Source organism: Dermacentor silvarum, chromosome 6 (genome assembly GCF_013339745.2).
Source record: "Dermacentor silvarum isolate Dsil-2018 chromosome 6, BIME_Dsil_1.4, whole genome shotgun sequence".
NCBI lineage: Eukaryota > Metazoa > Arthropoda > Arachnida > Ixodida > Ixodidae > Dermacentor > Dermacentor silvarum.
Window position 1 is genome coordinate 182,853,455 of NC_051159.1, and position 26,316 is coordinate 182,879,770.

At 48.9% G+C, this 26,316-nt stretch overlaps 2 protein-coding genes across 3 annotated transcripts in view; one reads left to right on the top strand and one right to left on the bottom strand.

Annotated features, from left to right (window-relative positions):
• LOC119456512 (amine oxidase [flavin-containing] B-like) overlaps positions 1 to 26,316 on the bottom strand; it is a 107,922-nt gene that overhangs the window by 45,373 nt on the left and 36,233 nt on the right. The gene's annotated exons all lie outside the window — the stretch shown is intronic.
• Positions 21,324 to 26,316, top strand: part of LOC125946460 (uncharacterized) — a 187,386-nt gene continuing 182,393 nt past the window's right edge. For both annotated transcript variants that reach the window (XM_049669915.1, XM_049669916.1), the window contains exon 1: positions 21,324 to 22,125. In XM_049669915.1, coding sequence (XP_049525872.1) covers positions 22,078 to 22,125 — 48 coding nt within the window. In that variant the 5' untranslated portion in view covers positions 21,324 to 22,077. The remainder of the gene's footprint in view (positions 22,126 to 26,316) is intronic.

The window sequence follows — 26,316 nt, forward strand, 5'->3', positions numbered from 1 at the left end:
CCTTGCGCGCGAAAGAAGACGGCGCGCTTCCGCTCCGCCTTCCTCCCTCGCGTGCGGTATAGACTGAGCCGCGATCGTCAGCTGGCCCTCGCAAGCTTTCACTCGCGCATGCAGCGTACGGCAGCGCGGCGACGATGTTATCGGGTTGATACTTTACACGGAACATCGCGGCGACGGCAGAAATGCGCTTGGAGTGTCCATATAATTGCTATCGCAATAAATAAACAGCAAACAAATGACTAGAGGTCGTAGCGCGGCGCTAAAATGAATTCAAAAGGCGCTGCATGCCGCACGTGCATCCAGGCTTTTCAAGGGTGGCGAACTGCGCCTCGCCTTAGTTCGAAGCGACAATCACCTTCATCAAGACCACCGCACCCTTTTCCGGATCTCTGCGGCTGCCCCTTTCCACCGCCGTTATCTGCCGGGTTTTCGTTTCGCCGAGCAGTGATGCCAACCAAGCCATCATTGCTTAAATGTGCGAATTATGATTTCTGAGACCGAATCGAATAGTTTTGGAATAATGAACAGCCGTTTTCACAATTAGTATATTTAACGATATTCGCACCCCAGTATTATTAAACTTCCATTACATAGTACGTTATGAAGCGTTGTTTATTAGAAGCACAAATAGGAGCATTAGGAGCAAACAAGTAATTTCTAGACATGCACAGGGCTCCTCAGAGAGAGCGAATGTTTGCTGTGCAACCTGTAAAGTATGGCTATCTAATTGACGTAGCCTTCTCCACTATGCAAGGTTTCATGTTTTATGTATATGCCGTGCCTGCGGGAGTGAAAATTTCCCGTACCTTTGCTTCAACTTTACGTTTCTTTGGACGCAGTTGACGTTTTGAAACATCCTAAAAGTATTTGAAAAATATTCGCATTTACGAATAGTGACTATTCGATCCGAAAACCGAATCGAATAGGGCACTATTCGAATCGTTATTCGAGAGTTTCGAATATTCGCACACTCCTAATCAAATGCATTTGCTTTTTCACAGCCGGAAACATACCTGCGACTACGAAAACGAAAAAAAAAAAGGAGTGTGCCGCTCATGATTCTAAAAAGAATTAAACAAAGACGCCGACTCCAGCGCAGCAAGTTACGTTCCTGCCGAAATCAAAAAGAAGTTGAGTCGATCGGGATCGTTTATAGTTACTGTTGACTGTGTAACATGACCTGTATCTGAGACACCTGGTCTATTAGGCACCGAAACAGCAGCCAGCTCTGCGACTCAGAGATGGAAACAATAGGATGATGCTGATGAGAATTAACTAGCATCCCCTTTGAAACCGGGCTTCGACATATAGTCACCTAGCCTGCTTGAGTTAATCAGATATGCTATACATGTTTGTCCTTCGATAATTTCGTATACGTCTCCTTAATATTCATTCTCTTCCTTAAAGCTTCTATATCTACCTTGTACTGCTACCTATGCCTGTAACGGATCCGGTCCTATCAATTTCTTCCCCACTTTTTCCCCCTCCTATACTCTAAACGTTTCTTGCTTATCTCGACTGCTGATCGGTTCATGCTTCCATCCACTTTAAATCCAAGCGCTCCTGGAAGGTGTACGTTACCTCCGTGTTTCACTGGGTATTCGCATTCCATTAGGATGTGCTGAGTGGTCTGCGGTTTTTAGCCACAGCAGACACATGCCTCATCTAGTTCCGAATATTTTCTCCGGTATGTTTTTATCCTTAGGCAACCTACTCGAGCCTCAAATACAAGGCACTGCCTTTTGTGTTATCGTACATATTTTCCCTTCTAATTTCTTTCTTGCCATTCTTGTAAATCTTCATGGCCGTTTTTGTTTCTATTCTTTGCATCCAGTTTACTGTCTCTGTTCCTCTCACTTTCTTTTTGGTGACTCTTGGTTGTCTATTTACACTTTCATTTACCCTGTACTTGGTTGCCAACTTTCTTGACCTCTTGTTCCCTTCCCTGTCTACGATGTTAAGGTACAGATACTTGCACACTTTAGCCACCCATTTATGTTCATCCATGTTCCCGAGTCTTTCTTCAAAACTAATTTTGATCTGCGCTTAACTAACTTCAGAAGAGGCACAACCCATGTCACCCCGCACTGCCTCATTTGTGGTTGTAAAGTGGGCCCTCAAAGCCAACCGGCCTACCAATCTTTGGTTAACTTCCAACCCCGACAAAACATCCGATTTTAAGCACAGAATGACATTTGCGAACGTTAGCGCTGGCACCATTACTCCCTTTCCACATTCCACGCACCACCTCATATTTATTGTAGCCCCAAAATGATCTATATTTCATTATTGCTGCATTCCACTTCCCTTTATTTTCAGGTTATATTAGTGGGCGCTTAAGTAAGTCTTTATTTCGTTTATGTATATCCCAGGCATTTATATTGCTCGAATATATGGGTATAATGTGCTATTGAATTGGTACCACGTAATTACTCGTCTTTTCATTAAAGATCATAATTCCCGATTTCCTCTGTGCTGAACATAAGGCCTAGATTTATCACTGCATTGCCACACATATTCGCAAGTCTCTGCAAGTCTCTTGCAATGTCCGCTAGTAGCACTATGTCGTCTTCAAACTTCAGCCCTGGGGCCTTCTAATGTACCCTTTGCCCATTACGAAGGTAAGATAAACCAAACCTTACACTGTTTTCCAGTCATCTTTCTATGCCCATAAATCATAAACAACAATGGAGGCAGAGGACATCCTTGCTTCAATGCTCAATGAATTTCCCCCACTTATTGCATTTCCGGCCTTCCCATACAATCTGCACTCGGTTGTCTCTATATATCTCCCTCAGCAGCTCCAAGAAATCGTCATCTATGCCTTCGTGGTTGAGGATGTCCCAAAACAATTCCCTGACTACGTAGTCGTAGGCTTCCTTAATATCTAGAAATGCTATCTATAAAGGTATCTTCTTCTATTGAAATCTTTATGCATTGAGTTAGTACAAACAATTTATCCTCTAAGCGTCTGCCCGGTCTGAACCCATTCTGTAGTTCCCCTAGTATATCATTTCGACAGTTCGCTTCGACAGTTCTAATTTTATGACTTACATTGCCATTCTGTACAGGGTATCCCAACTATCATGCACCAAGTTTTAAAAATATGCAAATGCCATGTAGCTGAACAGAACAAAGGTAATGCTATTTGCCGTCGCTTGGAGATACTCAGATTATTTTTTTAAATTCCGCCTAATTACGTAGTTAGTATTAATTAATTATTAAACTTCTCAAATAGTATAATTACATGAAAAGTGTGAAACATGAAAAACTCCTGATACAGCTTTCTGTTGCTCAATACGTGCTACATAAAAGTGTTCTTCCAAGCGCGAGAAAAGCCTGCGAATGCACGCAAAGCCTCGAGCGGCCAATCACGCGGCAATTTTGAGTGTATTCGAGGGCTTCTTTCACGCTCGAAAAAAACACTTTCATGTAGGACGTATTGAGCAACAGAAAGCTGTACCAGGAGTTTTTCATGTTGCTCTACACATTTCTCTCATTGACACGTTTCGTCTAATTATAATAATTGAGAAGTTGATCAATTAATTAAGACTAATTATCTAAATAAGCGGAATGCAAAAAGTAATCTGAGTATCTCCAAGCGACGGCAAGCAACATTACCTTGGTTCTGCCCAGCCACGTAGCATTTGCACATTTTTAATGTTTGGCCCAAGTTAAATGAAACACCCTGTATATCACCGAAGTTACTGGCCTGTACGTGCTTGTCTTATTCTTATCAACTTTGCCTTAGAACACAAGGTTCATATTACTCTCTCACCTACCAAACAGAATTTTCTTCGTTCTAATCACTTGCCCTATGGCATTAGTCAGCAGTGCCTTGCTCTTTGGATCCAGCTGTTTGATTAGCTGTATTAAAATTTGATCAGGTCCTGCGGTCGTCTTATTATAATGATATTTTCTTCTCCTTTTTCCAGCAAAAGCTTCCTACGCGAAATTTTGATCTCTCAGGCTTCTCTGTTGCTGCTGGATCTGTTTGAGTCTGAACTACGCTTTCTTTCTTGCCGAAGTTATCCCTAATAACGTCTCTGATGTACCTCAGTGCATCGTCTCATTCGAAGATGTTACCGCCTTTTTTAAAACTTTTTATTGATATAATATAAGGAGATGTTGACGTACAAATGAGGCCGGCTTCTTCTTAGAGCTTGAATGGGTCTAACCTACAACATACAGGGTTCAAGATTTCATGTCAAACAACCTTGTTACCTTCTTCATCCCTTAGAGCCGTGTGCGAATTTTTAGTTGGAGCTCCGAGTGCTCTTACATGGTTCCAGAATCTTTTTGGTGCACCTTTGTGGATGGATTGATGGATGGATGCTATGAGCGTCTCCTTTGAAACGGGGCGGTAGGTTGCGCCAGCAAGCTCTTTTTTGTTATTTTGCCAAATGCCTTGCCTATGTTTTTTTAACAGATTAAAAATTATCAGCCCCAAACTTTCTGAACCATTAATGGGAACTTTGTTTTTGTACTGCTCGGTTGTTTGTGGTCTCCCTACTTTGCTGCCGCCAAACCTCCCATCACCTTTTACTAATCTCTATTGCAAACATGTTCACTTTACCCGTGCTATCCCTGAACCCAAGGGCTTCAGGGAGGCCAGAGGAGACTAAACCGACAGCTGGGTAGATATCTTCACATCCTTATAAAACATGTTCCATCGTTTCCCTAGCTTTGCTGCAGTAAGCACATGCTTCTTCTTCCTTGGTGTACCTCGTTTTATAACTACGCGTTCTAAGGCATGCTAATCTCGCTTCGAAAAGTAAAGAGCTTCCCTTTGAGTTATCGTAAATTCTTTCTTTCCAGATTTCGTTTTTACTTTTTAGGTAGTTACTCATAGCAAGTTCCTCTTCCATTGCCGCCACCCAGGAGATTGTCTCAGCCTCTCACTTTGCGTTTGACGTTATTTGTTGCCGTGTTGCTGACCATACCAGTGGCATACTTGCTGGTAAGCTTCCTAGTTCTTTTCCTCCCCTGTGAATCAATGTTTTTCCTGTACAAATACCTGAACACCTCTCGCAGCATATTCACTTTCTTTCATATTCCTCAGTCGTTCTTCATAATCAATTTTACTCGGAGCTTCCCTCCCTTCAAAACTTGTCCAGCCCATGTCACCCTGTACAACTTCCTTTGTAGTCTTCCCGTGGGCGCCCAATGCGAGGCGTCCCACTGACCTTTGGTTGCCATCGAGTACTGATCGTACCCCTGACTTCAAGCAAACAACCGCATTTCCAAATGTAAGTGCCTGGAACCATTACACCTTCCAACATACGCTGGGACACCTCGTACCTGTTCAATCCCCATAGCGCTCTGTGCTTCATTATGGTCGCGTTTCTCTTCCACAATGCTATTATTGTTTTTTCCTGTGTTTCCACATATCTATTGCCTTCGTTTGTCCATACACCAAGGCATTCGTATGCGTTTACCCGATGTATTTCCTACTACCCCCCCCCCCCCCCCCCCCTTTGACACTGTCTGTTCACTGTTTTCATTGAATACCATAAAACCTTATTTTTAACGCTACATTTCAATCCTAAATTTTCGCCTTCCTATTCACAGAATATTAGCCAGACGTTTAATGTGACTTTACTTGTTAGCAAGCCACACAATGTCGTCCGCATAAAACAAACCTGGCAGCTGCTGCTCTATTATTGTGCCCACCTGTTTGTATGAGAAATAAAACCCAATACTGATTCCGTCTAGCGTCTTTCCCATCCTTACCATGTACATCATAAACAGCAGCGGGGATAGAGGGCATCACTATCTCATCCCCTTTTTTACATAAACTTGCACCTCGCCCCTAATCCCTTCCCATTCAACGCAAACAGCATTTTCTAGGCTAATCTCTCTCAAAAGCTGTATACAGTCGTTGCCTATGCCTTCTCCTTCCAGAATATTCCGCAAAAAGTTGCGGTCCACATTGTCATACGCTCCGGTAATGCATAAAAAAGCCCCATATAGCGGCCTCCTTTCTTGTCTGGATATTTCAACACACTGAGTAAGAACAAATAAGTTACCATCCTGAGGCCTACCGATTCTGAAGCCATTCTGAAGTTTTCCCAATATGCCAGTATGTTCTGCCCTTGCTTGCAGTTTTAACATAATCGCCTGCATTGCGAACCTGCATATTACCGATGCAATGGGCACGGTATATATGAGTGAATACTACCCCCCCTTACATTTATAAATTAAATTAATTCTACTTTGTCACCAACTGTCTGGTATTCGCTTATCTTGTAAGCTTTATTTCTTGTCTCTAGCGAGTAGGGCGCCATCAGATGGTGCCCAGAGACCGAGAGCGATCCCAACTTTATGGCCTGGCGCCGCGCTCGCCTCAAACGCAGCTGCAAATGACCGCTGTCTCCTGGGAGGAAGCCACCGTACCGAGGCCATCGACAGCGTCTTCGGACGAGGCAACTTACAGTTGCCGCCCTCCGAGCTTTTGTTCCTAGCTAAAAGGCACCCCTGAAAGGAGTTCGACGAACTTTTGGCCTTCTTTTGTGGTAATGAATGGCCTTCGACGTCGGGTGCACGCAGACATCACTACGAGCTCGGGATCTTTCCAAATCGCCAACCATGCCAAACTGCTCTTGAGCAACAAGTTGCGCTTCATTGAAATCGCCGCAGCAGAACGCCACGGGCACTTACTGTATGTGTCATGGACCCAAATAGCGAGTTTCTGTAGTCCGACATAAACAGCTCACCATTGCAATAACGCTTTAGATACCCACTCCATTCTAGAATTCAATGTTATCTCCACCAAACCAAAGAGCACAGACTTATTATAACACATTTATAGCTGCGTCTGCGGGTGAACGTGCTTTTTTAAAAGATGCAACTTACGCGGAGCGCTAATTTGGTATTGTTTCTTGGCGCGCCCGTATTCGTACTCCGCGAGTGAACTGGAGACGCTACACGTTGCATCAGTTATCGACTTACTTTCAATGTGACGAACTGAATTGACAAAGAAAGTGAGTTCTAACAGACCAAATAATAGAGCAAATAATTGTATACCTGAATAATTGGATAAATTATTGTTTCACACAATAATTTGTTCAACTATTAGTATAGTACGAATGAATGTTCATAGTGAAATGAACACAGAGAAGTAATCGAGAGTTCTTCTGTTGCCGCCTTCACTGCCGCACTTGAAAATGTGAAATGATAGTGTCTTATCGTCAATGGTCTAGCAACGTTCCATGAAAGCGTCGCACTTATCTCTTGCTTTTCTTTATTTGATGTTTTTCCAGTTATGTTTTCTTGATACTGCACCACGCTGACATGTCGAACGCATGTAACCAAATACTTTTTTTTTCTTTTTTTCACATTGCCGAGTGTTGAGCAACGCTCAGTCTAATGCGTCCCCACACGTGTTCACATATGAACTATGCCATCTGAAATTTTATTATTGTATTCATTGCCGTACTTGACACACCAATCGCATTTCCCCAGTTCTGTTTGCTTGTATGTGTGCTCTTTTTGTTGTTCGGGTACATTTGTAGCGACAACTGTAACCCACTCCTGCTTAAGGCCTGGAATTCAGGCTAGCAGTACTCAATAAATAAATAAATAAATAAATAAATAAATAAATAAATAAATAAATAAATAAATAAATAAATAAATAAATATGGCAGCGCTACACAGTCACTGCTCTATGTCACGAAGAGCTTGAGTATCTGGCCAGAGTATGTGGAGTGTTACGTCTTATCTTCATGATGCGCAGTCGTGCTCCTTTGATATGTTTTATTGCGATAGCAATTATATGGACATATGGACACTCAAAGCGGATTTCTGCCGTCGGCGTGACCGTCGCCGTGAGGTTCCGTATGACTTCCAATGGCCTCGCCGCGTGCCGCGTGCCGCGTGCCGCGTGTCAAATGAAATCCTCGCCGCGTGCCGTATGCTTTATGTGTTAGTGAAAGCGCGCGAGGAACGCGCGCTATCACGGAGAGCGAACGCGCGGCGGAGAGCAAACGCGCGTTCTGCGCCGTGCTCCCTGAAGGGCTGCAGAATTAAGCGTCTCTTTCGTCCTTTACAATCCCCATATATATAGAGCAAACGCGACTTCTTCCATCTCGCGAAAGGCCGTAGAGGGACGGGAGTGATGGAGGGGAGGCGACGTTTAGCTGTGGCTCCAAATGCGTATTTATGTAAAAAACGTTGCGAGGCCAGAATGTGGTAAAGACTTCGGACGCTGCTCAACGAGTGTCCCGTTCTGATCTCGTCGAAAACCTCCGAGCCGCCCCCAGAGGCAGAGAGAGGGAGAGGCGTTCGGCGGCGACGGACGCACTTCGCCTCAGCTCCTCAGATGCCCCTTGGCTACTGCGGTCCATCACCACAGATCCCCGTAAGCTTGGTACCATCGTCTTCTGCAAGCCCAGGGCTCTATTTGGACCCCACTTTCGTCAGGGTGGGACCATTTTTTCGCCAATTCCGGGCCCTTTGAAGATTCTCCCAGCGTTCGGGGTGCTAAGCCTAACAGCTGCGTCGCGCCGACGGGCCTCGCGATGGCGGCTTCAACCCCGGTTACGGGCTACGATCCCGCCTCGCATCCAGTGGTTACCATGGATGTCACCCTGGCGGACCAGGATGTCCTATACCGAACATGAGTATATGATCCAACTTTGGCAACGCAAGCAACGCAAGTCCCCTCCCAAGACGCCCAAGCTCAAGGGGACGCCGGTTGCCTCGCAACAGGCGGCTGCGGGAATGTCGACGCACCTTCTCCCAGGGGGTGCTCCCAACTCGTCTCCTCCTCAGACGCCACGTAAGCCTTCTTGGCGGCCGCGATACACGCCCCACATCGGGCTTGACGACCTCATCGCTGTGCTCACACTGCGTGCCTCATTTGATCTCAAGACGGTGCTCCCATCGGAACGCGCTGGTGACTCGATGCGTGCCTTTCTGGGGGACTGCTCGGCTGCCGACCTCCACATGTGGCCGGTGTGGGACCGAAATGTGCTGGTGTGCAGCCTCACCTCAATCCCTATTGCTCAACGACTCCTTGTTGACATTATGCTACCCGTAGGGGACCAGCAGCTCCCGTTTCGGGGCCACGCCAAGGCGTCTGGGGACATCTGCCACGGCGTGATCAACATCGACTCGGCTGCATCGTCTTCGAGCATCGAGCCGAATCTGGAGTGGCCGAAAGGCACTATGCTCGCGGCCCGCAAACTCGGGGATTCCAAAGTGATGGTTGTGACCTTCGAGGGCCCGAAGGTACCCCGTTTCATCTTCTACCGCTGCCAGGTGGCCTACGTCCACCTCTATAAGAACACGGTTCCTGTATGTTCTTGCTGCGGCACCATTGGCCACAGGGCCACGGCTTGCCCCAGCCCACGGTGTAAGATATATACTCTTTAGGTGGGGACACTTCTCGGCTTGCTTGCTAGACGCGATCGACCAGATAAAGTAGCAAGGGCGCGCGTCTATCGGGGTGGTGACGGCAGCGGATACCTATCGGCGGAACGACGCAACTTCAGTTAGAACGCAGGCGAGAGCGTGCGCCGACAAGGAAAGCGCGCATGCCCTCTCCCCGGTGACCTACTTTCGTGCGTCACTCAATCATTTCGGATTTCCCGCGAACCGCCGGTTGCTATAACAACGGGAGATTAAACCAATAAAAAGCTTTGTGTTGAAGTTGCGTCGTACTGCCGATAGGTATCCGCTGCCGTCACCGGGCCTTTCGGCGCGCGCCTTTGCTACTTTATCTGGTCGATCGAATCTGGCGAGTGTCCTCACCTAAAGAGTATATATCTTACTTGCAAAGGAGATGGTTATGCGCAAAAACAAAAAAACACGGACACAGAAGTAGACGGGGACGTCCCCGTCTACTTCTGTGTCCGTGTTTTTTTGTTTTTGCGCATAACCATCTCCTTTGCAAGTATGAACCAACTCGCCCAGCAGAAAGTTTTACTATATATCTTACACCGTGCCCCAGCCCCAAACCAGGCTTCTGCTCCCGCTGCGGCTCCCAGGTGCCTACCACGCCTGAGGGCCTTGCTCAACATGACTGCCAACCCCGCTGCATCCTGTGCACCGGGCCGCACGAAACCGGGGCACGGGGCTGCCCCGGCAAGTACCGTAAGCCCTTCCAGCCGGCCTTCTCCCACCCGGCCTCGCCACCACCTAGTACTCTACGTCAAGGCCGCGCGCCCTTGACTCAACCCAAGTCCGGCTCCCGGTTTAAGGCCCCGCCACCGGATACTCCGGAACACTTCCCGCCACTCGCGGCTCCACCTCAGGTGGGCAGCTGGGCAGGGGTTGCCTCCCATCCTCTCGCCTCCCTTCCCTCCGCTGCCCCAAGTCCGAAACTTTTTCTCCAGCGGCAGAACTCCGAGATTCAGCGCCAGGTCGCTGCTCTGGCCAAGCAACTCGACTCCCTTTGCTCCCAACTCCTTCCCCCCCCCCCCCCCCCAACCTAAGTCGGCCCTTCCACTTGCCTCAGTGGCCGTTTCCCCCCATCCCAACCCCAGTTCTACTTCTCCCCCTGGGCCTCTCTCCCAGGAGCGCCCGCAAACCCAGGCAGTCGCCGCCGCGGTCTCGCAGGATCCCTCTTCGGCCCTCCCCCCAATTCAGGTCCCCCTGGATGATCTTCCTCCGATCGATACTACTCTCTCCATTAAATACCGTCTCACGGGTCTCGAACAACGCAGCCTTACCATGGAGCGTGCACTCCGAGCCCTACCCGATCTGCTCATCCAACGCATCGGAGAGACCATCGTGCAAAAAATTACGGCTGAGGTTCTCAAGGCCGTCCAGATATGGGCCTTGAGAACCTCAATTCAGGTTCAAAAAGTCTCGCTCGTGCTCGGCGTCTCCCAACGCCACCCCGCGCCACGGCAAACTCGCTGTGACCGCTAACCCCCCCTTCAACCCGGTACTCGTTCCTCCCTCTCCTGCTCCTCCAGTACCGGACCCGGTTCTGGCCCGGCACAGGCGATGGTGGACGACCCCTAACTCCTCTCTTTCACTATGGCGGTGCCCTCCTCGAGCCATTCGCCTTCGTAACAATTCGAGCTCATCCAGTGGAACTGTCGCGGTTTCGGTAATAGGCAGAAGCGCTCTCACCTGCTCCTCTTCCTTCAATCCCGGGGCTCTCTGCCGGCCGTCCTGGCTCTCCAGGAGGCTGGTCTCAATTCCTTCTCTTTCTAGCTACGGTTCTTACTCAGGGGGCCTGACGACCAGTATCCTCGTCCACAAATCTTATACAGCGGTGCAAGTCGATCTCAATCTCACCCTCCAACACGATTACTCCATGGTTACGGTGCTCCCCTCGCGGCGCCGTGACACCCCAATTCACGTTCTTAATGTCTATTGCCCTCCTCGACTGCGCTTGAAAAACTGGACAATCGCCCCTTCACAGAGGAAAAAGCTTTAGGACACTGGTCTAGACGGGCTTCGGCACTCAAGGCCTTAAGGGCTCTACTGAAGTTCTTAAGGGCTTGTGAATTGTGCGACCGGCTTTGAACGTTGTAGCGCGTAGGGTCGCGTTATTGCGCGAATTTCCTTACTTCAATTTTTTTGTTTCTTCTATCACCTTTTATTCCCTTTACCCCTTTCCCCAGTACAGGGTAGCAAACCGGTATTTACACTGGCTAACCTCCTTGTCTTTCTTTTCCTTTCTCTCTCTCTCTCTATTGCCCTCCTAATCTTCCGCGCGTCACCTTCTCGGAACTTTTTTATCGCGCCCTTAACATCGCTGCTCGTGACCCCCTGGTCATTGTTGGGGACTTCAACGCCCCCAGTCTGCACTGAGACTACCACTATGAGAAGGCGTGGGGCCGTAAGCTTAAGAAGCTTATCTCCACGCTCGGTCTCACGTTGCTCACGGACCCGGCTTGTCCTACGCGGGGGAAGGGGGGGGGGCAACTTGGTTACTCGTGAAACGTGTCCGGACCTTTCTCTCACCAAACGTATCCGGGACGCTACTTGGGAGAACCTCGGGGAGTCTCTTGGTAGCGACCACTGTCTGCTGCGAATCGCCTTGTCCACGCGGATAGTGCGCAAACCATGAGGTACGGCCCGCTTCACGGACTGGCCTGCTTTTCGAACCCAGGCTTTCCTTCCCCTGTCCTCCCCCGACGGTTACTCCGCCTGGGCCGCCCACGCCCTCTCGACTCAACGCTCTCACGCCCGTGTCATACAGAAAACTCAGGCTGCTCCCGCCGTGGACCCGCACCTTCTCCACCTTTGGGACGCTCGCCGCGGCCTCTTGCGCCGCTGGCGTCGCCACAAGCTGAATCGCAAGCTCAAAGCGCGCATTGCTGCCCTCACAGAGGAAGCGGCTGCTTATGCTGCCCACCTCTCCGATACAAACTGGGTCGAAACATGCACGAAGGCCGCAGGTCAGATGGTTTCCAGGGGGACGTGGCGCCTCTTTCGGAGCCTTCTGGATTACTCTTCGACGCGAGGGGAAACACAGCGACAACTGCGCCGCGCTCTGCACGGGTTCCCTGGCACCTCGGCTCAGCTCGCGGACAAGCTGCGCGACCGGTAACTCTGTCGCATGGTGGACCTGGTTGGGCCGGAGTATCAGTACTCGGGCCGTCCCAACCCTCAGCTTGATGCTTCCTTTATGCTGCCTGACCTTTAGGCTGCGTTGGCCAAAATCAGACGGGGTACGGCCCCGGGTCGCGATGGCATCACGGTCACCCTGCTGGCTAACCTTCCCGACTCGGCCTATCTCTCCCTTCTTCACCTCACGAATTCTGTCTGTATTGGTGCTCCCTCCCCACGGAGTGGACCACCTCCCTCGTTACATTTATACCAAAACCTGGAAAACCCGTTCACATCGAGGCCTTCCGCCCCATTTCTCTCACCACTTGTGTAGGGAAACTCATGGAAGCGATGGTTAGGGATTACCTTTCCGCCTACCTGGAGCGGGAGGGGACCTTCGCAGACACGATGTACGGCTTCCTGTCCGCGCTGGACGTTCTCCTCCAGCTTCACCACGACAATATTGATCCTACTACTATGAGCCAAAACGACAAAGCCATTCTTGCGCTCGACCTGCGCGGCGCATTTGACAACGTCACATATAGTAGTATCCTCACCAATCTCAACACGACACATTGCGGCTCGAAAGCGTTCGAATACATCCGCGCTTTCCTTTCTCACCGCTCTGCCTTCATCCGCGTCGACGACTCTGAACACGGGCCGTACCCCATGGGCACGCGGGGCACACCTCAGGGAGCGGGTCTCTCTCCGCTCCTCTTTAATCTGGCCATGCTACGCCTTCCTGCTTTTCTCGCCCAGGTGGAGGGTATCCAACACGCACTTTACGCCGATGACATCACCGTCTGGACTAATTCTGGCAACCCCGCTCAAATCGAGTAGCGCCTTCAACAGGCTGCTTCCATAGTAGACAATTACGCCACCTCTTGTGGCTTGGAGTGCGCCCCGCAGAAATCAGCACTTCTTTCTCTTTCCTCTTTACCCCCACCCCGGCTCTCCTTGCTCTCTGGTCCCATCCTCGTGGTCACCGAGCTCCGAGTTCTGGGACTTTTTATCTCTTCATCTCTCAACTCGGGCTCTACCCTTACCCGCCTCCGCCGTACGGGGGAGCAGGTGAGCCGCATGATCCGTCGAGTCTCTACGAAACGTGGCGGTCTACGGGGGCGGGATGCCCTTCGTTTGGCCCAAGAGTTCGTCATCAGTCGGATCATGTACGCGGCCCTCCATCCTCCGTCTCGGGCGCCACCACGAGTCCCTGCTGGATGCCTTCATCCGGTCTGTGCATAAGCGTGCGCTGGACCTCCCGGTGTACACTTCCAACCGTCGTTTTGCGGCTTTGAGGGTGCACAACTCCTACTCGGAGCTTCGGGAGGCCCACCTCGTTAATCAACTTGGTCGCCTGTCTCAGACGTCTCCTGGGCGCCGTCTGCTTGCGCGCCTTGCTCTTCAACCTATTCTTCCTCCGGTGTCCCCCGATCGGATTCCCGACTCTTGGCGCCAGAAACTCTGGGTTGCCTCTCTCCCTCGTAATATGGATACTCTCTCCCACCCTGGTCGTCGGGCCGCTCGTGCCCGTACCGTTTCATCCCAACACGGATCTCGCCCCGGTGTCTTCTATGTGTATGTCGCGGGTCCTTCACCCTCTGGCTACTTTTCGGCTGCCGTGAACCACGAGGGAAACACGATTGATGGCCTCTCCTTTCGGGCCTCTACTTCAACTCAGGCGGAGGAGGTGGCCATTGCCTTGGCTGCCTCCCACTCCAACGCGAGGGTCATCATCTCGGACTCGCGCTCTGCCTGCTCCCGATACCTTGCCGGTTCCGTCTCGCCCCTCGCGGCTCACCTACTCAGGGCCGCCTCGTGGCGTTTCGTACCTCACCCCGTCCGACTTGTCTGGTCCCCGGGTCACGAGGGTCTTCCTGGTAACGAGGCCGCCGATGCGGCCGCCCACGCGCTTCTTACCCGGGCCGTTACCCCTTCTGCACCCTCGCCTCATCCTGCAACCCAGTCCCTCACATCTTTTCGAGAAATCTTGGCCTATTACCGCGATGGTCGTCGGCTTTTTCAGGCCCCGGTCCGGGGTTTGTCTAAGGCCGATGAGCGAACCCTGCGCCGCTTACAGACAAACACCCTGTTGTGTCCTGCCGTGGCTCGCCATTTTCTGCCTCATATAAGTGGGCACTGTCGCCATTGTGGTGTCCTGGCCGACACTTACCACATGGTTGTAGCTTGCCCCTCTTTCTCTTTTCCTCTCTCCCACCCTTTTCCCGTTCCCACACGAGAGGCCTGGGAGGAGACCCTGCTCAGCTGCTCTACCTTGTGCGCCCTGCGCGCCCTGGTGGCGCGTGCCCGAGCGGCGGCCATCTCCAATGGAATCCCGGACTAGGGAGTCCACTTAGATGTCCCCCCTTCGGGGGTCAACTCTTGTATTTTCCTAAAATAAATGTTTTCACCACCACCACCCCAGAGGCACCGGCAACAGTCACCAACGCCGCGCGCGTTCCGTGCGAACGCGGGCAAAACACCGACGGCGTCGACAACAGTTGTGCGCGTTGCTGGTGCTGCTGCATGTACAAGTTTATACAGCTGATAAAACTACTATACTTACTCCGTGTAGCTCTCTACTATTTTGCTATCGCAATTGATGCTTCGCCTTTCGGGTGAAACTGCGACATTTTTTTTTCTTCTTGCTTTTGTTGTCTTTAGCTGATTTCGTATCTTTCGAATAAGCTTATTGGTTGAGAGTATGAGCGCATTTCTATTTCTTCTTCCCTTATGTCTTCGTTTGCGTAGCGCTCTGCCACACCACCGTGACTGACTGACTATTGATTATTGATTGATTGATTGATTCACCGATTGATTGATTCGTTAATTCATGGATAGACGGACGGATGGGCGGCCGGGAGATTTCATTGCTTGAGTGTTGCGCAACCAATCGATTGTCTCGCTAAGCGTCTGAACGAAACGGCCGTGGGCGAGTCGGACCGAATTTTCGAGCCCGCGCTTCCTAGTGGCAGCTGCAGGCGCGGACTGAGCACACCCGTCAGGCAGACGGCCACTTTGTCTCGGACCACAATTGATTTATCGACCGGCTGCTTTCACGTGTATGTGTGCCACAGCGGTGCCTCGCAAACCGACAGGTGCGCACCTCTGCGGCACCCTTTCCGGGCACCCCTCCCCTCCTGACTTCGCACCCTGCACCGCATGCTGCAACGCATAAAGCACGGCGCGCCACGCCGAGTCTCGCGCATCGCATTATGCAGGCTCCCGTCGCTTGGTGGCTGCGCCGGGCGCGTGTTAACAGGACATATGCCGTTACAAGCACTACAGTGTCACGTGGTGCAACGGCAATCCTGCCAATCTTTTGTTGCTACTTTGTCCGTTTCTGCTAAACTCGTAGCGCCCAGGTGTCCATGTTTTGCTTACATTTCGCTGTCATGCACACTATAGCTGCTGCTGCATTGAAGGCAAGGTGCACCCGTGGCAATAGTTGGCGTTAAAGAAAAGCGTAGTTCTGCCGCTTAGAAGCGGAACTATACACACAAAGAAAGAAGAAAAAACTTACGGATGCTTTGTGCACTAGTGCATATTATAAAATATGGTTTTAATATATGCTTGTATAAGGCTACGCACCCTGGTGCGACACAGGGCAAGGCAGGAAGCAGCCCACTGAGCACGCAGGTAAACAGTAACGCTTTGAGAGCGTCCGCTGCGACGGGTCCTTCTATTGTAATGCATACGCGCATCAGTGCTTTTTCATTCCTTGCTTTCTGATCGTTGCTTGTTTCCTTGTATGTCAGTTGCTAAATGTATATAGGCCACCGAGATAATTCCCGCAGTGGACCCAAAAGCCATAGTGAAAACAGAGCACCCAACAACGTGCATAACTGTTTTTGTTCGTTTCATTCAAGCGCAAGCGGAACGCGCCCGCTTTCCGCCGCCCTGATGCCTCTCTTAACCTGACCTTAAACCAGCCCCTTTTTAGCGATTATGGCCACTTTAATTATCACGAGACCTTCAAAATTTGCCCTTATTGCTTATCTTGAGCCAACTAGCTGTTTTGCAATATCGAGAATGCTCTCTGAGTCAAAGATACTCAGACCGTGGCCATATCCGTCACTGGCGCAAAAAGACTTCGAGGACGCTTAAGCTTGGCCTTTAAGAGTGGGGCGCGATAGCATTCAAAGATCCCTGACTACTTCTCACGCTTCCCGACAACTGCAGCTTATGTAACCATAACGTTTACCGGGAAGTGCTGGCGGCGAAGGCTATGGACGAACCCGGAGGTTGTGCACAGCCGCGCCAAAAAATTACATTATTTTGAGGTTTCTGTTGTTGTTTCGCACTTTTAATATTTCAGTCTCAGAAGATTTAACATAAAAGGCATGCGCTGTTGGTGTATTGTTTCATGAAATTTGTTTGCGGGCTGTCATTCTCAAAATTACGAGGAATAACTGTGTCAAGATTGTAAGACAAGGCATGAGCAACTGTAGTGACAGAATGGTGTGGCAATATAACCCGTATATACCACATGTCATATAGCAAGGCGTGACATATACATCTACCTAAATATATGCGGAAATTTTCGCTCATGGACAACTCCACCGGCGCCGGCGCAGGCACCGACACCGGATTTTCTGCGACACGGGGCTCTTAAATTGCTTTAAAAGCGATTCGTGCACTAGCACAGTTCTTGGAGTACACCGGTTTGAGAGACCGCTTATAGTGCTCCTGTGCATCCTCCCACGTGCACTCAGTGCTCACTCTTTTCCTCTTTATATTCCCCCTTTCCCTTATTCCCAGTGTATGACAGCAAACCGGTCGCTCGTCTGGTTGACATACCTGCCGTTCCTCTTCTTGCTTTCTCTCTCTTACAGTGTTCAGTACTTACAGGGCAATGCTTTTACTGGCATACAGTATACCCCTCTGCTTTCTCTCGCAAGTCTCGTCTTCAGTTCTACGGCTCTCCATACTCCGTATCTCTCTTAGCCTGCCCATTAGCACGACTTTTTAACGTTTTAACGAAGTTTAACGTTTTGCACTTAGCGCGTTACGGACGCTCATACTCGATTTCTTAGGGCATCACTACTTGGCATAGTAATGATCGTTGGCAACCCCTGACATAAAAGAAACGCACACCTTGTTTGTGCTATATTACCTTTTTACGAATACGTGTACGTAATAAAAGCATTTACCAATTTAATTGACTGTAACGTTGCCGAGATACTGCTGGGGCTATGACGCAGGCCGTAGTCAAGTGCTCTGTGATAACTTTGAAAACCACGGGTTTTCAGCGTGCGGCAAAATTTCAGTGCAATGAAGCTATTGCATTCGACCGTACGAGAATGTGGGCGCTTTGCCTTTCTCTTAAGATTTCTCTCTCTCTCTCTCTCTCTCTCTCTTTGGCAGGTAAGTGAACCCGGAAGCTTGCGTGTGGTCCGCAGCAGAATGCCATGTCCGCTGCATTACAGCAGTGTGCACCAAGGTGAAGCAACAGACCCATACATTTTTCTTCTTCTTTTTTTTTTCTTGCACATGCAGTTTTCTTCATTACTTTAGCGATTTCTCAGACTAACATCGCAGTCCAAAAGCAATATATCAGACAGTGCTTCCACTTGCCAAGAATATACTTTCTTTTTTCTTTCTTTTTTATCACCGCACGCTTGCTTTTATAAGGACTTATATTTATGCTCGCGGGGTCTCTTCTGAGCTTTCAGGAGGCCCGGCAGACTACTTGTATACCCCGTCCAGCTCTGTCTGATCGCCTTGACGCTGGTTTCGAGTGCAAAGCAGGACACACGTCCGGATTGACAAGGACCACCTCAATTTCTAGAAGTGGTGCCAGTGGTGACATGCGAGGGGGCTCAAAAAAATTTGCAGTTTCGCCCGAAAGGCGAAGCATCGATTGCGATGACACATTAGTAGACAGCTATACGAAGTAAGGAGAGTAGTTTTATCGGCTTTATAAACTTGGAAACGTTCGCTTACTAACTAAATTCTAACATATTAAACAATAGTAAACTCGGTTACTTCGGTTAAATACCTTGGTGTCTAAATAAATTCTAGCTTAAAATGGACTGACCAAATAGAATATATCACAACTAAAGCGCAATAGACACTTGGCTTTCTGAAGCGAAGCTTGTATCTGGCCGACAGGGACACCAGGCTTCAAGCATACACTTTCCTCGTGCGTCCCTCCCTGGAATATGCATCACTCATTTGGCATCCTTACCAGATCACCCTTACCAATCTACTCGAAGCCGTCCAGAATAAATCAGCGCGATTCATCATGTCATCCTGCTCCCGATTTCAAAGCGTTTCATCTTTGAAGCAAACACTGAAGATGCCGCCACTCGCAATGCGCAGAAAATTTGCCAGATTATGCGTTTTTCACACACTGTATCACAGCAACACATCATTTGCCCGGTCACACATTTTACCGCCACCTCATACTTCACATCGCATCGATCATGCCTATAAAGTTAACCCTATCTTCGCCCGGACGGAAAAGTACAAGAATTCGCCGTTAACCTTATCAATTAAAGAATGGAATGAGTTACCCTCCAGAATTGCCACGATAACAGTCTTCTTTATTTCATTCAGCATTACTAACGTTTTTACAATCCTAGCACTTTCAGTAACATTTTTCTCTCCCAGAGCACTTATTCGCTTTCGCTATTTTGTTGTTGCTTCGTTGAGTGTGAATTTTGTAAGAATATTTACCTTGTTAATATGTTTCACGACTTGCTGTACCCCAAAGTGCTGTATTTACCACCTGCGATGCTTATTCAATTGTAAAAATTGTGTTCTGCGTTATGTCCCCCCCCCCCCCCCTATGTAATGCCCCTGTGGGCCCTTAGGGTATCTAAATAAATAAATAAATAAATTAAGAAGCATGGTGTCAGCGCACACAGGCAAACATGAACACATCACTCGATGACTGCGGACACTCGCTGTCAAAACGCTGGCGTGAGCAAGCGCGGCGGCAGCAGCAGCGAGCGAAGTGACCTTCGTTCTGTCTATCGCTTCAACGCTAACAGTGGCGAGAACAAGCACGCGCAAAAGTGTAAGCCGTCTGTAGAACGCTCTCAAGATAGGGCGCGCGCGACTGTGCGCGGCCGCGCAAAGTACGCAGCTGCTGCCGGAGTAAAACGCCACGCCCCCTCCCTCCCGCGATGCCTCCCGCTTTCCTCCCTTGCGCGCGCTAGATTGAGTCGCGATCGTCGATTCCCCTCGAGCGCGGCCCGAAATACGCAGTTTCTGCCGGAACCCCCCGCCCTCCCTCCTTCCGATCCGCCCACGGCCTTTCGCGTGACGGAAGAGGGCGCGTTTGCTTGTTTGGAAGACGGAAGACGGCGCGTAAAAGCACTCCCCGCTCTGCTGCTTTGCTCTCGCCAGATTGAGCCGCATCGTGGGCTCCCCTCGCGTTCTTTCTATTGCACATACAGCATACGGCGCGCGGCGACACCGACAATGAAAATGCGCCTGGAGTGTCCATATAATTGTTATCACAATAATATGCAGGTACTTCATCGTACTTGATTGTTTTATTGGGTAGAAAAGAAACGTGCTCACAGGTACTACCTTGTGGGTCATAATACCGTGCCGGATAAGGTTTGCTTGGGCTTCGAGTGTCTGTAGCACAAGCTGTCGAAATGCAGCGGTAGTGTCTGCAAATTACACTGCTTTATTGGTGCGGTAGCTGCTCAATTTCACGTAAATTGTTTCGCAAAACCTACTGCTTAAATGCTTCTTGTATCGCTATGACTTGATTCTTTGCAGTGCTTCCCTTTTTATGAGGGAGTAGGAGTAGCCGGCGCTTTCGAGGCGCCTACGTCTGTTTATATACGTTTAACTATAATAATTCTCGTTTGTTTAAAAAACGGATCCGAGAAATAAAACCCACATACTGCACAGTACGAGCGTTGGCAAACCTCAATACAGGAAATGTTGCCAAATTGAGAAAGAGCGCAGCCTGCCGCTGCAAATAGAAATTAAGTAGTTAGACAATACTCTTGCTTCGAGTGAGCACTTACCGCATAACCTTCTAAAATCCCCAGATATTCTATAATACGTGCTCAACGGAAGCAGTAAAGTGATTCAGACTCAGTACCATCACTAATAATCATCGGTATGAAGAGCAAGCGATTCGCGCGCATTAAAAGAGTGAGCCAGGGCATCGATCCGCTGGTAGTCATCTGCACAATTGTTTTCCAGCCAGGTAATAAACAAGCAGCATTTCGTTGACTTATTAAAACTATACTAACATTACGGTTGATGCTCGCTAAGGACGAGGCCGAAGGACAGCTATATTCATAACACGCATCAAGCTAAGGTTTAGCGTGGCGACAAAGAAAATTATAAAAGGCCAATGGGAGCACAGTGCCTTTTCCTTGCACGGTATAGCCTGGCCGGGATAGTGTAACGATTCTTGTCCAGTGCTAGCAACCTACTCCAAAACGACTTTTGCCCACTCGAATTCCGTTTGTCATCTCACAACACGCTCCCTCTGCCCAAGTCATCCTGCCCAAGGAAGACGCAAAATTTTGCCAATTAAAGTATGCAGACGAATTAGACATATCAGTACTTCGAAACAACCTGCCTTCTCGGTTGGACTGGTTCAATTCACTGACATCATGGGCACAGCGTTCATCGCAGTTGACTAAAAGAAACAGCCTTCTGGGCCGAAATTTACGAAACCCAATTTTCGTCTATACGATCGGACATCATTGCGGCGATTATGCCGTTATTATGCCGATCGCTATCATGCATGAGTGGTGGGCACCCAAACGTCGGCCAATGAGAAGGCGCTCTTACGTACGTTAGAAAAGCTTAGTGATTACAGGCCCTATCGATTCAATGTTACTAAGATAAGCATTTCCCGAGAACCATCACGTACCCGAAACCTGGTCTCCAGTACAAGAGTATCCCGGGATCGTGCTAGCACGGCGATCTTCGAGGCATCATCACGCTGAGGAACACAAGGCACCGATGTAGACACATTGAATTCGGGGTTTCACGTGCCAAAACCATGATATGACTATAAAGCAGGCTGGGGATCTTCAACGTGCACCTATAGATGCAAGGTATGCAGCCGCTCCGGCGTAGAAATGCGGCCGCAGCGGTCGGGAATCGAAACCGTGACCTCGTGCTTAGTCACCGCAGCGGGTAGCGATGTAGTCGAGATATGGTGTCACCGATGAGCGAGCGCGAAATGTAATCAAACTTCTTTACCGCCGCGATCAGATAGAGGGGCTTTAGATCAGACAGCTCAACAGCAAGCACAGCAAGGTCGAGCACAAAGCAAATTGCGTTCACCGCGTGACGCATTTTGACCAATCAAGAGTAGCGGCGCACAGCATCCACGAGCCGGTGGGTGGCCGGGCCACTGACTGGGCGCAAGTGAATGTGCGCAACGAGACCGCAGCAGCAGTGACCATGCGACGGCGCCTGGCAACGCGCTTAGTTGCCCTCTTTCAGTCGGGGACGCTCCACTGTCGTTTGACTCAAAGCCTAACGAATGTCATATACCTGGCGCATTTTGGTATTTTGTGACCACGAATAGGTGACCATTTCGACGAGACTGCCTCGTCTTCCTTGGAGGATTACATGGCGTCACAAATCGCCACGTTTCTTGTGGTGTCATCGGTTAAGCAGGTGAGCTGTTTCATGTCGGCTTGACATGCGGTTTCGCCGCACGGCGCCTGTGGCAGAGGCTGTGTTCACTATCACAGGACTACACTGCGCGTGTTCCGACCATGAACACTCCATACGCGTGCCACACGGGCGAGGTAAAGTGCACTTTGAGCGAGTGCACTTCGCGGCTAGTGTCATTCGCAGGCTGCCACACGGGAACGCTTAGTGACACTCACTGCAGAGCGCACTCGCCGGCGAGTGTGTTCGGGCACGGCGGCTGAATTGAAAAAAAAAAAAAAAACTTTTTTTTTTTTTTTTTTTTAATTGAGCGGCCGTGCTTCGGCGAACTCGCTTCGCGGCGGCGAAGTGTGTAGCCTCGTTAGCAATGAGTAAAAAGTAAGTGAAGTATTATTGAAAGAAGAGTCAGGAGTAATATTAAATAACATGGTTTTAAATTGCTAACGTTACAAGATAATAAAATGTGCCACACCGCAAAAAAACTAAACAAAAAGCAAAGAACAGCAAAAAACTACTCTCGCTCTCGGGCTGTTCACGACCACGCCGGGCAATGGCTGCGCAGTTTGGGCGTCGCGGGATCGAGTCGTTTTGACTGTTGCTGGTCAAGTTGCCGTCGTTGCCGGCGCTTGTGAAGGTGGATTGTAAATGTTGTTAACAATATTAAACTGTTTTCGGGCACACATTTTTCTATTACCAAATATATGCTTTCCCGTCTGACTCCCGATTGCCATGACCATCAATTTGAAAGCACACTTTTCTTTCCCATGTAGCAGCGCACCGCCAAAGTGACACTCATCGCGCTGAAGTGCACTCGCTCAAAGTGCACTTTACTTTGCTCGTGTGGCACGGGTATTATAAGGCCAAGTATGATGATTTGGGCACTAATAGGAGAGTGCATAGCTGTTAGTGCTCGTGGAGGGGGGAGTGTTCATTGATGTGCGCGCTAGAGATGACTACTCTCCTAAAGAAGAGAATGTTTGAAGCGCAGCTTTTAAATGCTGGACAACGTTGATAGAGTTAAACAACGAAAGGTTTTAAATGCGAAGCATTTCTTGGCGAACATTTGCTAGTTTGACAGTATCTATCTATCGAGCCGCCTACGTCTTGGCGCTCTCATGGTCATTTCGTTAACTTGGTATGTACCAAATTGGCACAGTATGACAAGAGTGTATGACGAACATAAATGATAGGTCATGACATGAATATCATGACATGCGTGTAGTCTAGGCCATGAAGCAGCCGCCTTCGTCTTGGTGCTCTCGTGGTTGTTTCGTTAACTTGATATGTAAATGGCAAGGTTTCGCACATGGGTACTAAGTGAAGGAAACACTAAAGGGATGATGGTAAAAGTCATAGTCATGAGCATGACTCAGAAAATATGACAATGACTCAGCGAGAAAAGATTAACGCTCAAAAGCCACTGAAATGAGTTGGGACGCGGGTACTAAGCGTAGTAAACACTAAAGGATGATGGTAAAAGTCATAGTGATGAGCATGAGAAAACGACTCAGCGAAAAATGATTAACACTCAAAAACCCCTGGAGTTGGTTCGGACGTGGGCACTAAGTAAAGGAAACACTAATTATGGTTGAAGTCATAGTCATGAGCATGACTCAGCAAAAATGACAATGACTCAGCGAAAAATGATTAGCACTCAAAAACCACTGGAATGGGTTCCGACGTTTCCACCAAGTGAAGGAAACACTAAAGGATGATGGCAGACGTCATAGTTATGAGCATGACTCAGGAAAAATGAGAATGACGCAGCGAAAAGAGATTAACACTCAAAAGCCACGGAAATGGATGCGGACATAAATGATAGGTCATGACATGCGTGTCATGTAGGTGATGAAACAGCCGCCTACGTCTTCGTGATCTCATGGTCGTTCCGTTAACTTGGTCGGCTCTGCGCACTCTGCTTCGCATGACATCGACTCCCATAGGGCGTGGGATCTGCCTTGCTTTTTTTTTTTTTTCATTTAACGAACTGTTTTGGGCATTGTGCCGATAACGCCTGCGAGTTTAACTGAGGAAGCAGAAGGCGAGCGGAACGATTGGAATTGGTCTGCGTTGTCGCCATTCTTGCGGCTTTCTTGGGAATGGATGGTTAATGTGTGCCTTATGTTTCGCTAACAACGGACGTTGCCAGTTTGCGTTCTATTCAAAGGAAAGTTGTCTCGTAGTGCCGTTAACCTTGTTATTTTCTTTGACTTCAATTCCGCTACTATTTACGTGAGTTGATGCTACCGTCTTTCGGTCTGGTCTCTGACGATTGCCGGCCGTAGTTTCATGGTTTTAAGCAGTTAATTGCAGGACCATGAATGACTATAGTGACATAAGCGTCTATTGTATACGTACACGGCGGGCGTGTGGTGGTGACGTATTGAACTCGCGTGCTTCACTCGGTGGAAATAAAAATCAACATTTGCCGCCGTTCGAGGCTTGTTGCGCCAAGTCGTCTGCTGCGCCAGCTCACATCACATCGCATATTTGAAACGTAAGTGAAAATATTCGCCACAACATTGCGTCACAATCCAACATGATTACATGTTGGATTGTGGCGCACTGATTTAGCACTGTTTCTGCAAAACAGTGCTAAAACTCGCCTCCGCAAAACAGTGCGTTCAATTTATGTACATCAACTTTTATTATATTTTGTAGTGGGATTTATGCCATAAATATGGCACAAAAGTTTAACAATCCAAATTCTTATTTTAACTGCTACTATATTCAAGTAACAGGTTTGGTAATGCTTCTTTCTCAACCGCTGTCTGAAAACACTGGTCAGTTTCTTACAGCTAAATTATCTTGATCCATGAATTTCTTATTCACTTGTCAATAAGGCACTGACGGATTAGTTTGTTCAACCTCTTTGTATACCCCTTGTCTTCATAGTTCTGCAGAATGCCTATAATAAAGGACGACGATCTTCCATAAGCCACTGGTCAACGGTTTATTAAAAATTACATTATGGTTTTACGTGCCAAAACCATGATATGATTATGAGGCACGCCGTAGTGTGGGACTCCGGAATAATTTGGTCCTCCTGAGATTCCTTAACGGTTCACCTAAATCAAAGTACACAGGTGTTTTCGCATTTCGTCCCCATTGAAATAAGGCCGCAGGGGCCGGGATTTGATCCCGCGACCTCTTGCTTACCAGCCCAACAGGCACTAAGCAATCAGGGTGGGTAACGGTTTATGAGCCTTTCCTACTCTAGAAGAATTTTTGCTGCAAAGGCGGAACAGAACTTTGCGGGAACAGCGGAGCGCGTGGCTCACTAAGCGCCCACGTAAGCACATTCGTACGCATTGCGCGGCAGCGCGACTTGACGCGAAGATAAATTCGCTCGTTCTCGACAAAATGCGCAGCTATGCTTAGCTCTCAGTTAACCACCAACATCGCACATCGCAGATGAATATTCGATAACAGACAAGCAGGCGTCTTTTTTGTTTTTGGAGACACACAACATTTCGCTGCGTAACGTAAAATGCGCCCGGCAGCGTAGCATACAACGCGAACAGTGCTTGTAGTGCTTTCTGTACCAGCGCAGCGCTCCTTCGGTTGGTGTCCGCACTTTGTCAAGCTCTAGGCGACTTGCAGTGCGTATCCAAGAACAGGCAAGCACAATGTTCTCTAACTTAGCCCCTCGTCCGTGGAGCTGACAGTCAAACGTCTTCAGAAAATATAAGTTATCAGTTTTTTATTCCATAGAAGGAACAGCAGTCGCAAAGATACAACGAAACGCAATTCCCGTCAGCGGGTTAGGCTAGCTCTCACTCGACTCGGAAGCTGCAGTCGATAGGTAGCGTCAATGTATTTACACACCACGGAGAAATGTACCGCGTACGGAATACCCCTTCTTTCGTCTTATAGCCGTTTGGGTAAGATTAGCGGCTATTCACTTCATAACGGCAGCACAGAAAGCGTGCTTATCTTTCAAACGGAGAACGTCTTGTGGCCGTTCTTATGTTTTTCGTACATCGCTGCAACACTGGCCGGTACAGAAACTAAATGTTGCAGCGCACAGTGGAAGCCCAGGAGCCGGGAGCAGACGAACAGAATGGCAACCGAAGCGATAAGAGCGATAGCGCCGCCCGTTGGCGCAACATATTAAGCGACTAAATAAAGATATAGGATGCCTAAAAAGAAAATAGCCGATATAGGATGCCTAAAAAGAAAATTTTATTTCTA